Raw genomic sequence first — 15600 nt, 5'->3', positions numbered from 1 at the left:
TTCATATATTATTATTATTATTATTATTATTTTTTTTTTTTTTTTTTTTTTTTTAAATCTATAAGTATTTAATGATTATATTGGTAATGGTAAAGTGTATATCCATTTTTCCTCACACTGACTGTGAGCTAGCGTTTGGCAGAATTGAGAGCCTTTCAGCCAAGAACACACGAGTGTTACATGTATTTTCCTGTAAACACTGTCTGATTGGTCTTACCTATGTTCACTGAAGATCTAAAATTACATCACTGCAGTCTTCATTCACTGACGTTCAGTTATGTAGTGACAAACCACTTCAAATGCTAAAGAAAATATCTTCAGTGCCACCGCCCTCAATGCCCAGGCCAGGCTACACTACTGTTCTCGATCATTCTCTAACTAATAGACATTCAGGCCATAATAATACTGCAGCATGGCAGTGTAACAGTCTGTTTTGTCTGTCTGTTCCAGACCGGCAGGGTTTTGGTCTGAACAATGACATGATTTATGTGAGATGATTTTGACATCCATACAGAATCAGACTAGAATGATGCACACAGTGGCAGGTCAGGTGGCTGGGATGTTCATTAGCTTTTTGTCATTAGCCATTTAAAATCTGTGACCAACAGAGCAAGCCGTTGTACATCATTGTCTATATATAGTATCTCACAAAAGTGAGTACACCCCTCACATTTTTGTAAATATTTGATTATATCTTTTAATGTGACAACACTGAAGAAATGACACTTTGCTACAATGTAAAGTAGTGAGTGTACAGCTTGTGTAACAGTGTAAATTTGCTGTCCCTCAAAATAACTCAACACACAGCCATTTATGTCTAAACCGCTGGAAACAAAAGTGAGTACACCCCTAAGTGAAAATGTCCAAATTGGGCCCAAAGTGTCAATATTTTGTGTGGCCACCATTATTTTCCAGCACTGCCTTAACACTCTTGGGCATGGAGTTCACCAGAGCTTCACAGGTTGCCATTGGAGTCCTCTTCCACTCCTCCATGACAACATGGTCATCTTGGAGGTGTGTTTGGGGTCGTTATCATGCTGGAATACATGCTGGGATCATGCTCTGCTTCAGTATGTCACAGTACATTTGGCATTCATGGTACCCTCAATGAACTGTAGCTCCCCAGTGCTGGCAGCACTCATGCAGCCCCAGACCATGACACTCCCACCACCATGCTTGACTGTAGGCAAGACACACTTGTCTTTGTACTCCTCACCTGGTTGCCGCCACACACACTTGACACCATCTGAACCAAAAAAGTGTATCTTGGTCTCATCAGACCACAGGACATGGTTCCAGTAATCCATGTCCTGAGTCTGCTTGTCTTCAGCAAACTGTTTGTGGGCTTTCTTGTGCATCATCTTTAGAAGAGGCTTCCTTCTGGGACGACAGCCATGCAGACCAATTTGATGCAGTGTGTGGCGTATGGTCTGAGCACTGACAGGCTGACTCCCCACCCCTTAAACCTCTGCAGCAATGCTGGCAGCACTCATACGTCTATTTCCCAAAGACAACCTCTGGATATGACACTGAGCACGTGCACTCAACTTCTTTGGTCGACCATGGCGAGGCCTGTTCTGAATGGAACCTGTCCTGTTACACTGCTGTATGGTCTTGGCCACCGTGGTGCAGCTCAGTGTCAGGGTCTTGGCAATCTTCTTATAGCCTAGGCCATCTTTATGTAGAGCAGCAATTCTTTTTTTCAGATCCTCAGAGTGTTCTTTGCCATGAGGTGCCATGTTGAACTTCCAGTGACCAGTATGAGGGAGTGTGAGAGCGATGACACCAAATTTAACACACCTGCTCCCCATTCACACCTGAGACCTTGTAACACTAACAAGTCACATGACACCGGGGAGGGAAAATGTTTAATTGGTCCCAATTTGGACATTTTCACTTAGGGGTGTACTCACTTTTGTTTCCAGCGGTTTAGACATAAATGGCTGTGTGTTGAGTTATTTTGAGGGGACAGCAAATTTACACTGTTACACAAGCTGTACACTCACTACTTTACATTGTAGCAAAGTGTCATTTCTTCAGTGTTGTCACATGAAAAGGTATAATCAAATATTTACAAAAATGTGAGGGGTGTACTCACTTTTGTGAGGTACTGTATATGCCCTCCATTAATATTGGCACCCTTGGTAAATATGATCAAAGAAGTATGTGAAAATTTGTCTTTATTGTTTAACCTTTTGATCTTTTGTTAAAAAAAAATCACAAAAATACTCTGCTCTTCTTAATATATAATAAATTTGCTCTGCCATTAGGGAATACTATTGCCATGAAGGGTTGTACTTGGTCTGCAACAATGTTTAGGTAGGTGCTACGTGTCAAAGTAACATCCACATGAATGCCAGAACCCAAAGTTTCCCAGCGGAATATCACACTGCCTCCTCTGGCTTGCCTTCTTCCCATAGTGCATCCTGGTGCCATCTCTTCCCCAGATAAGCAACACACATGCACCCTGCCGTCCGCACGCCGTAAAAGAAAAATGTGATTCATCACGTTCTTCAGTTACTCCATGGTCCAGTTCTGATGCTGTCTGGCCCATTGTAGGCGCTTTCGGCATTGGACAGAGGCTATGCAGCCCCATACACAGCAAGCTGTGATGCACTACGTGTTCCAGTAGCTCTTCTGTGGGATTGGACTGGACGGGTTACTCTTCACTCCCCACACGCATCAATGAGCCTTTCACTCTCATGACCGGTTCACCGGTTGTCCTTCCTTGGACCACTTTTGGTAGGTACTAACCACTGCATACTGGGAACACTCCACAATACCTGCTGTATTGGAGGTGCTCTGACCCCTAGCCATTAAATTTGGCCCTTGTCAAAGTGACTCAGATCCTTACACTTGCCCATTTTTCCTGCTTCCAACACATCAACTTGCAAACTGACTGTTCACTTGCTGCCTAATATATCCCACCCCTTGACAGGTGCCACTGTAACAAGATAATCAATGTTATATATAGTGCCCTCCACTAATATCGGCACCCTTGGTAAATATTTTGTATAAAAAATTCACAAAAATATTCTGCTCTAATGCATATCAAACAATTGCACACAACACAGGTTTATATATATATATATATATATATATATATATAAAATTAAATATAGGTGTGCAACAATTATTGACACCCCTGTGAATTCTTATAAGAAAAATATATTTGAAGTATATTCCCACTGATATTTAAAAAAATTTTAGTACATCTGGGTGACTAGGAATAGGAAATTGTTCAACCTTGACTTCCTGTTTCACAGGGGTATAAATAAGAGGTAACACATAAGCCAAATTCCCTTCGTCATTCATAACAATGGTTAATACCAAGGAATATAGCTGTGATGTGTGGCAAAATGTTGTTGAGCTTCACAAAATGGGAAGTGGCTATAAGAAAATAGTACAAACATTGAAAATGCCCATTTCCACCATCAGGGCAATAATTAAGAAGTTCCAGTCAACTGGAAATGTTATAAATCAACCTGGAATTGGACATGTGTCTATATTGTCTTATCGCACTGTGAAGAGGATGGTTTGAGTGGCCAAAAAGTCTCCAAGGAGAATTGCAGAATGTTAGTTGCTTCTTGGGGTCAGAAAGTCTCCAAAACTACAATCCGAATTCACCTACATCACACCAGGTTGTGGAATTGGGGTTGTAGATTATGAAAAATTGAAACTTTTTAATGACATTAAAAAAAAAAAAAAATTGTAGAATATTCCAAAAGATGCTATTGTGATATTGAGTGATGTGTACAACTCAGATTATAGATAGTTTAAAAATTAAAGTATAGAAGTAAAAAAAAAAAAAATCAGTTGTAAATAAATAATTAGAAATGTCCTTAATGTCCTCATGCCATTAGTATGAATGCTATTTAACCACATTTTGTGAATTTCTTAAGTCTGCACAAAAAAACCTCAACACTGTTACTCATTTAAGAGTAAAATTTTTAAAATAACCCTTAAAAATGTACTACATCTTATACGCCCCAGTCACAATTTGCATATCTCCATGTTTTCCCAGTTGTGTCCAAGCGTCCTAACAGAATCCCAGCACCATTTCAGCCCGACCGTCTTTCCTACATCAGGGCGGCTGTTGACATGTCTAGGATGAGTGAATGGTGTGATGAAGTGGAAGGCGATAGGCTTGACGTATCTGTATAATCACATTCATTATGAGCATCTGCGAGGAGGTCATGGCTGTTGCTATAGGGACCAGACTGAAGCCTATTGAGCCGATGGGCCACGCATACAAGCCCTTGAGCCCTAGGGAGGAGCCCAGACATGACCTCTGGAGCCCCTCGAGCTGCTGAACGAGCATGGGGTGGAGATGCTGATGAGTTACAATGGCCTAACTCCTGCCTGTTACCCTGCTTCTGAAACCGTGGGAGATGGAACAGTGGTCAGATGTGTGTGAAGTGTAATCACACAGACTCTCTGTGTTTGTGGAAGGTTTATTGTATGTGGAGCGTGTCACATTGTGTTTCTGGGCTGATTAGGATGAAAATATGATTTGTTTAGTATGACAGACTCAGGCAATAGATTTGTAGTTTTTTTTTTTTTAAACTATTCTGCCTTTTTAACTGCTCTTAGACTTTCATAAGTGTTTTGAATGATTTTTTTTTTTTTTTTTTTTTTAAGTATAAAAATCACACATACACCACAGATACAGTAGATTAGGTTAAAATGCTGCACTATTTTTTAAAAAAAACACTGAAATAATCACTTCTGTTGCTCATGTAACAGCAGTGCCATTAGGGCAATGTTTGAACCACAAACCCATCATCACACCTGCTTCATTTCATAGAGCTTATGTAAGCTTATGTTTTGCATGAATTTGGAGTTTTAGTCTTATAGTATAATTGCCTCCTAAAAGCCTACGGGAAATAAATCCTGACTGGGACTTTCTAAATACTATTATGCACTATAGGAAATAGACAGTGCAACACAGCAATATCTTTTTCTCATTTGAAATTATGTTAAGGTGAAGAAAAGCAAGCAATGCTGAACTGCAAGCACTTTTCAGGCATTCTGAATTTTAATAAAAACACACACTCTCAGTCAAACAGTTGTGTCATACCATGCATTTCATTTTAAAAACTGTTCAAACTTGGACAAAATCACCTTTTACTAAATTTGGGTGAGGTTATTCAATGGGACGAGGATAACTAAATAAATTACAACTACTCGGGGGAAAAACAAATCTACTAAACCTTGATTAGATTGTTAGTTTAGCATGATTCTGGAGCAATCAGCAAAACTGGATAAAATACTGCAAAAGTGCCAATACATTTAGTACATCAGCACTCAGGTTGAGGGAAACAGGAGTGTTTGAGCGACCTGCTATTGTGTGCCTCTGTGTTTAAAGCTATAGTATCAAAGTAAGCAGTTTATAATTAGTGCAGTGCCGGTGGAGGAAATATTCTGATTACAAATCCCTGAGATACCAGGCACTTAGTATTACATCACATGAACTTTTGAATAAACAGTGCAAGTTCTTCAAAATCATTAAGTGATTCAATTTGTAGTAACAGAGTATTCCACAAAAACATTTTTCATACTTTTTTCAACAATTTTTCATACTTTCCTTCTGCACTCTCTCCATTTATTTTAAGGGCTTGTGTAGCAAACAAATTCATCCGTTTGAATAAAAATGCTTCCAAATCAATACTTCAGCATTCTCTTTGTCTTAGACCAAACACATCATGGTCTCCAGTCAAGATCAAACCTTCAGAGGCACACCTGGTCTGTGTTGGTGGAGCTCAAGTGTTCTCCTCAGGATCTCGATTAGCTTGTCACAATGCACACAGCCTGCACGCAGGGGGCGTTGCTCAGCTCAACTCAGCATGAGATACTGGTGAAAGTAGACGCCTAACAGGCTGCTGATGAGCTGGCAGGCCGCCACCCACCAGGTAAGGAAGGCAAAGATCCCTCTGAAGAAGACAGGGGTGAGGACGGAACGTAGTGCAGAAAAGACCTCAGCCACGTGGGCTACAGTGACTTGGATGTCCTCCTCCATGTCCTCTATATCGTCCTCATCTTCTGACCTGGGTAAAGGGGGAGGAGAGGTGGGAAGAACTGGTGCCAATGTCACACCTGGAGTCTCAGCCCCCAGCCCCCATGAGTAGTCACCTGGGGAGATGTAGCCAATTAGAGACAGGCATGTTTGATTTACAGTCAGACAGGGACTCGGGATCCTCTCTCATCATGTGCGTTCATTGCAGTCAATTAAATCATGTTTAATACTTATTAATTATGGTGCTGGGTAGGAGCTTATAAAGCAGATACAGTACAGTAACATACAACCTTATCTTACATTCACACCATCAAAGAGTCAAAGAGACACGCAAACATTACACGTCCACAAGAGACAAACTACGACAACACGGGTGACTTGAGTCTTATTAGTGTTGGTGTTTATACATAGACGTATAAATATAGACCTTGGATTTCTTTTCACCCACACAACCCAACATTCCTGTTAATACACACAGCATATCCCTATTTATAAATGTTTATTAAATAGAATTATTATTGGCTTTTTCACTGCAACTACCTCAGCTCGCTTTCGTACAGCATTTCACATACAACTGCACATACCTGTATTTTAGTCCATATACATTCTTTTACAGTCATTCGTTCCTTCGTCTTTTATTTCTATTTAAATAAATTGTTTTTATGTAAATTCTGTTGTTTGCGTCCCCAGACAGTCGTAAAAAGCAATTCACTGCATGTCGTACTGTGTATAGTTGTGTGTGTGTGACCAATAAAACCAGTAAGACCAGTTGGAAATGGCCTTTAGTTACTAAGAACAATGAGGTCCAAATGCTTCCTCATACAAACTATAGACCCCCCCCCCCAAAAAAAAACAAAAAAAAAAAAAAAAAAAAACAGGCTTTCTTGGCCGGTTACAATGCAAGTGTACAGGTGACTACATCAGAAATTCAGTTCTCAACTGGCTCATGTTTTCCTATTATCAGGTTACATATGTACATGCAAAATGGGTTGTAAAAATTATTGCCAAAATCTGCATTTTCATATTTTCTGATTATCAGATTATTTTCTCCATATAAACTCATTGTTGCACTGAAGTGGAATTTAGAGTGCTGGACCAGAACCAGTCGAAACTGAGGACATCTAAACATACTGAATACATTTACAGGGAACTCACACGGAGGTTTCTCCAGAGCGAAAGCAGAAGGGGTAATAAGTTACCTTTAATGTTTAAACAACCCTAAATGATCTCCAATGAGACATGACCAATTAATGTAAAGCTTAGTCATGTGACAATCTGTCCCATCACTGATCACATCAGTCCAATACATTCATATCTGCATGCTAAGTCTTGTCATCACACGCAAGTCAGCAAGGACTTGGATCTCCGGGGGCTGTTTTCTGACCTACAGAAGAGAGGCTGGGTCTGGTCTAAAGCAGTTGCTGGGCAAAGTATGCTTGTGTGTGTGCTGGCAATAGACATTTACTCAGGATTGCAGCATTTTCAAAGACCTTAATAGCACCTCAGGGGCAAATTGTAGTTGAAATAGGCCCACCTCGTACCCTCAATTTTGAGCAGCTGTTCTTTGTTTCGAGAAAACCAAGCTGACTGTTTAAGCTTTTTTTTTTTTTCTTGCTTTACAACCCTTGCATGCTGCAAACTTAGGCAATATACTCTATGTTGTACACGGTTAAAATACACATAATATTAAACACTGTTAAGTGTCCCCATAGACACAAACAACTGCAACCGCATCAACACACTTGTATCTATATCATTTTTAATTATTTATCTTAAAGGAAAGATTGAATTATTAACAGGCAAGTCCAAAGCAATGGTAGTATTTTTGTAGCTTCTGATTTTGGTTTGGTTTGTATTTTAGGACCATTAGGGTTTTTGTTTGTTTGTTTTAAACACTGCTATAAACATGGATCTAACTGGTAGAAGGACTGAGTAGAGGTGGAAGATATGGTGAAAAGATTATACCTTTATATATTTAATATTTTATATATTTAATTATATATATATATATTTAATTATATATTTAATTATATATATATATATATATATATATATATATATATATATATATATATATATATATATATATATATATATATATATATATATATATATGTGTGTGTGTGTGTGTGTGTGTGTGTGTGTGTGTGTGTGTGTGTGTGAATTTTATCAAAATACATGACAAATCACAATATTTCGTTTTGCTTATTTGAGGTCTCACACACTACAATGTTGTCATTCACACACACACAACATTTAAATCCTAAACACATTCATCTAAAATTTTTTACGTTGCGCTTCCAACCACATTGATGAGGCAAGCTAACTTCACTCTAACGTTCTGTAGTTTGTACCACATCATTTAACAAAAAAATAAAATAAAAAAAAAATCTAGAATCACACAAATAATTATCTCAAATAAGTGATTTGATTTCAGTCTGTTATTACCATGTAGTATAGATGTCTTTAATGTTCATTTTAACTTTATTTTGATATTGTACACCCATACATGTGGTAGTTTGAATTTTACATCAAACATTTTAATCATTATCATGATTTTACCTTTGGGTCCAAGAAGCCTGTATAAGTGAATTTCCCTGTTTCAAGCTTCCCCCCTAAACAGTTCACTGCAGCAAAAGTAAACGAGCAAATGGTGGCACAGGAAGTGTCAGGAGTGCATTTGTTTAATTCTTGCTAATTTCCTGACCAATGATTTTTTGTAAAGACCATTAAAAGCTTGCTATTTTGGACTTTTTTTTGGGACCCTTTTATTTGCCCTAGGGTGTAATTTATCACTACACTGTCATCAGCAAGACACCAATTTGACAGCAAATCTAAACACCAGATTATCCTTCTCCCTAAATTAGCTGGGCTCAATTTTTTATCTGACAGAAATAATACTAAGTAATAATAATAATAATAATAATAATAATAATAATAATAATAATAATAATAATAATATAGTGATGACAATTGATGAGGAAATGAATGTCCAAAAATGAGTGAAAGTCTACCTAGAGCCTTGAGGGCCAGGGTTGAGAACAGCACAAGCAGAACAGGGATGAGGTACTGTAGCGTTACTACAGTCAGGTAGCAGTACACACGGGTCACCTGCACAAACAGAAGTAGATGGAAAATGTATGAATAATGACTCAAAGCACTTATTAAAAAAACAAAACAAAAAAACAGACTTGTGCATTTTTCTTGAAAAACTGCCTGATTAGCCCTTTTGAATCTGATTTAGGCCACATTTACATACTTTAGTAAAACAATCAAGTACCTAGAACACAAAGATTAAACCCATGCACCCTCTGGAATAACATGAAAAGTAGAAAGATGAAATAGAATTTCAGGTTATTCCTACATTGCCTTATTAGTGAAGGGCCTCGGCCATCCTTAACATGCAATCAGAAACAGTGTATTCAAGCAAGGGAACAAATATCAAGCAAAAACCTCTACAGAGACAAGAAGTAGATTCTGTTACATTCAGTTTCTCCAGTAACGAGAATGTTTAGAATAGCTGCTTCATGCCTTTCTCTGAATGTCAATAGCAGCAATACGACCCGCCTCCTTCTTCATCTGCTCCACCCATTTTTGGGCAAGGTTCAGGTAGGCCTGCAGGTGGTGGCGGGTGAGCAGCAGCCTCAGTAAACATAACCCCACGATCGTCCACAGACGCACCGAGTCGAAGGCCGAGCTGGAAAGCCTGAGGAACACACACAGGGATTAAAGCACTGAGGTGGGTGTAATTCTGAATCAACATGAGTTACGCAGCTGTGCCTGGCTGTAAGAGGACATTATCTTGGCACAGATTGGGTGGATCAGATCTGTGTGGCACAGTGAAAGCACCAGAGCATCGGAAACAAAGCATCAGACATCTGTTTTGTGGCTGAAATTGGTTCAATTTTATGCTGAACCCAAACAGAGCCAATATAAATTTGACAACAACAAAAAAAGAACAACAAAGTAAATGAGATTAAAATAATGAAAAGACGGCAAACTCCGTACCAATAAGTAATTCATTTATTCTAACATTTTATCTGTTATTTACTTCAGGTAATCCTTCTGTGTTTATGTTTTAAGATTTATTTGTTAATTCCAGTCAATGCACCAGTAATGGTGGAATGTACAGCTGCATTTTATTTGTTTTTTTTAAGCTAATGCTAACAAAGATGGATAAAACTCTCCTTAAATCTCAGGGTTGGCAAGTTTCAGCATTGTCTTGGATTGAGATTTGTACATTTGACGTGTTGGTGGCTGTATTTCACCGAAATTATTTACCACTTAGATGTGAGCAGACGCCATTATTTATTACTTTTCTCTAATTTTGCTACAGAAAATAAATAAATAAAATCACACTGATGGCATAAGTGTACTTATAAAATAAAATATCAGAAAAGTGTACAATTCACATACAGTGACTTAAGTGTTTATTGTCTGGGTAAAGTGCACATGCAATAATGAAGTGTGAAAAAAGCACTAACCGTGTTGCTCTGGTATGAATTTAGGCCGGTCTACCGGTTTCTCTGTATTCTAAACAGCATTTGATGTTACCCCAAACACACACTTACAACGTGACTGAAGCCTTTCCCATGGGAGCCTTTCCTAAAAAGTCACGAGCAAGAGGCTTGATCCACAACACAAGTATAACCAATGGGGACAAAAAACTGATGTGCAGAAGGATTCTGTGAAAGCAAAACAACCACATAATTTACACAGTTCGCTCATGTGTTTGTATATGTATATCCTGTACATACTAATTTATGTATTATCATATACTGCATTCTCAAAAATGTATTGCAGATGTTCTTACTGAATGATTGGCCTGTTAGCATTCATCTGTACAGCGTCTAAGTGAGTTTGGGCCAGGCGAAGTCCAGGGAAAACAAGCAGAGCTCCAAAGAAGGCACAAATGAATGCCAAGCCTAACTTCACTCCCAGTTTGGTGAAAGGAATGCTGAAATATTGTTCCAGAGTAAGCAACTTCAGATACAGTACATGCTGTTATTGTGTGTATTAGACAGACATTAAAAAGCAGATGAACAACTTACGACCACTCAAATCCTTGTTGTTTTGCAAAGCCTTCAAAGTTATCAAAGACACTGGTGAAACCTGAAATGTCAGAAATTGACTTGAGGCTGATGGCAAAGTAAAGGCCTGTTTGAATTGGAATAAATAAAACTGATACCGTACCAGACTCAAGGCCAAATTCCAGATAGTCCTCCCTCACCACCAGAACTAACATGGCCACGAGCAGAGAGAGGAAGCCAAACGCCAAGCACACAGAGCGCTCTCCGCCCTCGTCTGAGCGGAAGTAGTGGCTCATCAACACATGCAGAGTCCTCCTGGGAACCGGAGTCAAGGTTTATAAGCAAAACAGGAAAGTAACAGTACCCAAAATGAGAAAAAGCCTGGAGTCAAAATCAGAAGATGGATTTTAACAAGTCTATAAATTGGAAACTCATTATAGTTATCTGAATGAGTAGCGTCTAATTCTATAACTTTCCACACATTACACCACCACCTTTCTTACATTTTTAGCCCAAATGTTGGACTGACAAAGCCTAAATGTAACTTTAGATCAGGTGTGTCCAGTCTTATCGGGAGAGGGCCGGTGTGAGTGCAGGTTTTCAATCCAACCAAGCAGAAGCCACACCCGAGTCTACTGAAAGCCAAGATCAACTGATTAAAACAGGTGGAATCTGGTGTGGCTCCTGCTTGGTTGGAATGAAAACTTGCAGCCACACCGGCCCTTTCCGGATAAGACTGGACACCCCTGCTTTAGATTAAGCATTTTCCTCTCGCATGGCTGGCGGAAAAAGGTTTAAGGATACAGGCAGAAGAACACCATCAGGACACACCAGATGACCCCAATGTTGACCTCTTTACTGGCATCCACCACAAAGTAGTAGCCCTCAGTGAAGAGATAGATGCCCATTGCATAGACGGCAAAGTCGATCAACCACTGGTACTCCACGAAGAACCGCAGAACTACACACACACACACACACACACACACACACACACACACACACACACACACACACAAAACTACAGTGATGAATGTGGGAAGCTAAAGAAGGTATAGGGCTCAGAAAATATGACCCCAACATCACAAAAACCATGTGGTTATCAGTAGTACTTCTACCACAGTGTCTAACTCATCATAACAGATTGTAGCAGATTTGATATTAAAAATAAATTTCAGTTTTAGCAATTGTTTAATTGATTGTTACGAAAGAAGACTTTTTTTAATGTGACGTGGAGCAGATCTCAGAACTAAACATTGTGCTACACACGGACTCTACCTAAAATCATAAAAAGCATTTTGTTATGATATTTTTATATTTCATATTCCACAGTGATGTTGAATGCTCAACCACAAACGTTCAGAACGTACTGATTAATTTTCTACAGGGTGTCCCAAAAATCCCCATACAGAGGAAATGAACACCTTTGTAGCAAAATGTCTTCCGAAAATGTTCATTCTTAGTTTAAATATATATATTTTTCCAGATAGTCTTTAAGAATGTCTTTGATAAAAGAAGAACGTATTGAATCATTCTCATGGCTGGATCAGGAAGTGGTCACATGGTTGCAATGGACTTCAACAGGAAACATGGTGTGTACATCAAACATGACACTGTTGCCCAACTTGTTAACAAATTCAAGAAGACCGGGAGTGTTGCAGACCGGCCGAGAAGTAAATGTCCACAAACACCCACTGATGAAGGCACAACCAACATGGTGCTGGCAAACACTGTCCTCTATGTATGGTGATTTTTGGGACACCCTGTATAACAGCAGCTCAGAGAGTAGTTATGGGTCCAAGATGTATATTAACATGCCAGTTCTAATGTGTTATCTTTCTATAGTAACAATGTACATGGCAGCTTTTACGGCTGACAATTCAGATAAATGGATTTAAAAATGTGTGTATTCAATGATATGGTGGAGGTTTTTTGTGAGGAATCTGTGATTTAACATTTTTAGAAGGAGTCTCCAGTGTCAGCTCTTTGTAACACTCAGATAAAACTAGAACCATGTTTTCCACCTTGGAAAAGTCTTCAGATGGGGGACTTTGCACTTTGTGGTTTCTCAGTAACATGACAAGCTGCATTTGTCTGTCTTATTAACTTCAAACCAGAGAATAAAGGTTATTCCCTACTGATGAGGGAATAACTGGTTACAGGTGCTAAGAAGTAAGTGGTATCAGGAGAGAACATCTTTGTCAGACATTTCATAACATGTATGTACCTATGAACAGAAAGTATGAAGTATTATTTTAGATTAATTTAAAAATGTTCTTAGTTTTGGCAGATTGTTGTGGTATAAGAAGAATGAAACACTGTACCATTCAAATCTTTGAATCCAATACTTTCCCTACCTGAAACATTGCATACATTCTGTTCGTCTACATTTGAGTCAGGATGTGTTTTCGGAATAAAAACCTGGTCCCGAGTGTCTGTGTTTAAATTAAATTATTGTGACCAACAGACATTTCTAAACAGAATCATTATGGACAGAAATATTTCTAGCTTTGGCCTTTGCTTTTCACATAATTTGTGAAAACTTCACTAATTTATTGAACTAATGTTAGTTACGTGTCATGCTCTCAAACAAATCATGAGCCTTTTATTATAAATCAGTCCCTCCAGGATTTCACGATTTTTCGCCTGCAGAAATGAATACAAAATCAAGGAAACTCTGTAATATTCTGAGGAGCTTGCAATTTTTCAAAGTCACAGCAGATTTTCCACAGATTTGGGCCAAGATCCATCACAAAATCACAACAACAACAAAAAAACCTCAGCAAAATCCTCTATGGACTGTACAATGATGATACCAAACATCCCTTTTGTTCAGATTTTGTACTGTGCATGCAAACAGAATGTTGAACTTAGGTGCATGTAAACAGCTTAATGTGAATTCATTAAATTGCATGAATGGAAATCACTGCAAGCAGTGATTATTGGTGCTTATTCTTACAAAATCTAATACAACCTTACCCAGAGCATCGATGACATTCACAGGGGTGCTCTCCAGGTGTAAATCAATGTCCTTTGGAACTGTGAGTGGCTTGGACTCCCCATGGCCATTTTGCCTCCTGGAAACATCTCAGGTTAGAGAGGGCAAGGCTGACAGACAGAAAATACTGCACAAACATAATCAAGCCAGCTCACACCTGTCTCTCCGGCCTGTCTTGCTGGGCATCTGCTTGCCTGCCAGTGCACAAAGTTCTCCCTCTGAAGGATGCTTGAACCGCAAGAGACTGAAAGAAAAAACTGTCAGCAACAGTGTTGACGCTGATGACGGGAACACGCTGAGTGAGAATCATCTGTAAAGCTGAGACACTCACCTGCCATTGCACAGGAGCCAGCGTGCGAAGGAGCAATGCGGGGCCATTTTCTGCATTATGCTGACCGCCAGCAAGCTGACCACCAGCTGAACTCCCATCAGTGCCTACCCGAGAGGAAACACAAATTATATCGCTTTTGTATACTGAAAACATGACAATAAAGCTGACTAGACTACAGACAAGTGTCCATTAGGTCTTAATGAGATTAATTCATGTAATAAATATGGTCTGAATGCTTTTAAACTATCAGTTTAATCTTTTTTTCTGATAAGCTGATAAAACTTTCTTGAAAGCATGTGTGAACAAAACTATCAACAGTCAGCACTGATAAGTGAAACAGCAGCAGCTGCATCCCGAATAGCTCCACATTAGAAAACTAGTGCACTACCTAGTGTACATCAGCCATTATTTTAATAACTTATGTAGTGCACTTATATAGGAAGCAATGAAGATTTAGCCTTAGCTACTGCAGCCTTCACTAGCTAGTCTAAATGTGCTAACTACGCTGCTGCTGCTGGTCCAGAAGTGACCTTTGAGGGAAAAAATGACCAAAATGTTTAACTCCATACTATGAATAATGATGTTAACATTTTCTTTTTATTTGACTTAACAAGCTAGCGAGCTAACGAACACACTAACCAGCAGCTAAACATCTGCTAGCTAGCATAGCACCGCTGCAGCTAACACAGGCTCAGGTTCAAAATGTAAAAAAAAAAGGTAATGCAAAAAATCGCTTCAGAAAAATGTTTGTTATAAATTCACTCACCATCTTGGATTAATGGATTTATTTAGCGTGCGTGGTCCTACACAGCTCTGAGCAGTTCCTGCAATCCTGGCACTTGAGTACTAGAAACAGCTGAATGAGTTTTGAATGACATTTGTGACCTATTCTACCCAGCACTGGAAGGTGGGATTTGCACGAGATATGGACTCCTATTGGTCAGAACCAATCACTGAGCTGAAATCCTATTGGTCCATAGATACACATCAACGATTTGATTAGCTCACTTCGCTGAGGCACCAAAATGCTGGTGGACAGAAATAACACACTCTGCTCAAATAACTACTAACGTGTTATTTTTCCGAAAGGAGTTGCGTATCTTCGATTATACCGTTGGATATTTTTAAATGTTTAAATTATTGTTAAAATATAATTTTTAAAACTGATGTTCGATTTAAGAGGAACGTTGGTTTCCTCTCTGCTGTACTTTACATTATTTACATT

General features: G+C 38.9%; 1 protein-coding gene across 1 annotated transcript; it reads right to left on the bottom strand.

The window, feature by feature from the left end:
• Positions 1-5016: 5016 nt before the first annotated feature.
• On the bottom strand, positions 5017-15290 carry tmem161a (transmembrane protein 161A). Its single transcript, XM_017478974.2, has 12 exons — positions 15142-15290; positions 14376-14479; positions 14202-14288; positions 14026-14123; positions 11851-12007; positions 11210-11361; positions 11068-11128; positions 10830-10973; positions 10588-10701; positions 9548-9722; positions 9031-9127; positions 5017-6132 (listed from the first exon to the last, which is right to left on the bottom strand). Exons 1-12 carry the CDS (start codon positions 15142-15144, stop codon positions 5837-5839), a joined length of 1488 nt encoding a protein of 495 aa, XP_017334463.1. The 5' UTR covers positions 15145-15290; the 3' UTR covers positions 5017-5836.
• Between the last annotated feature and the right edge of the window lie 310 nt (positions 15291-15600).

The sequence above is a fragment of the Ictalurus punctatus genome, chromosome 10, assembly GCF_001660625.3.
Source record: "Ictalurus punctatus breed USDA103 chromosome 10, Coco_2.0, whole genome shotgun sequence".
NCBI classification, from domain to species: domain Eukaryota; kingdom Metazoa; phylum Chordata; class Actinopteri; order Siluriformes; family Ictaluridae; genus Ictalurus; species Ictalurus punctatus.
This window is presented reverse-complemented; position numbering and strand designations above follow the sequence as displayed.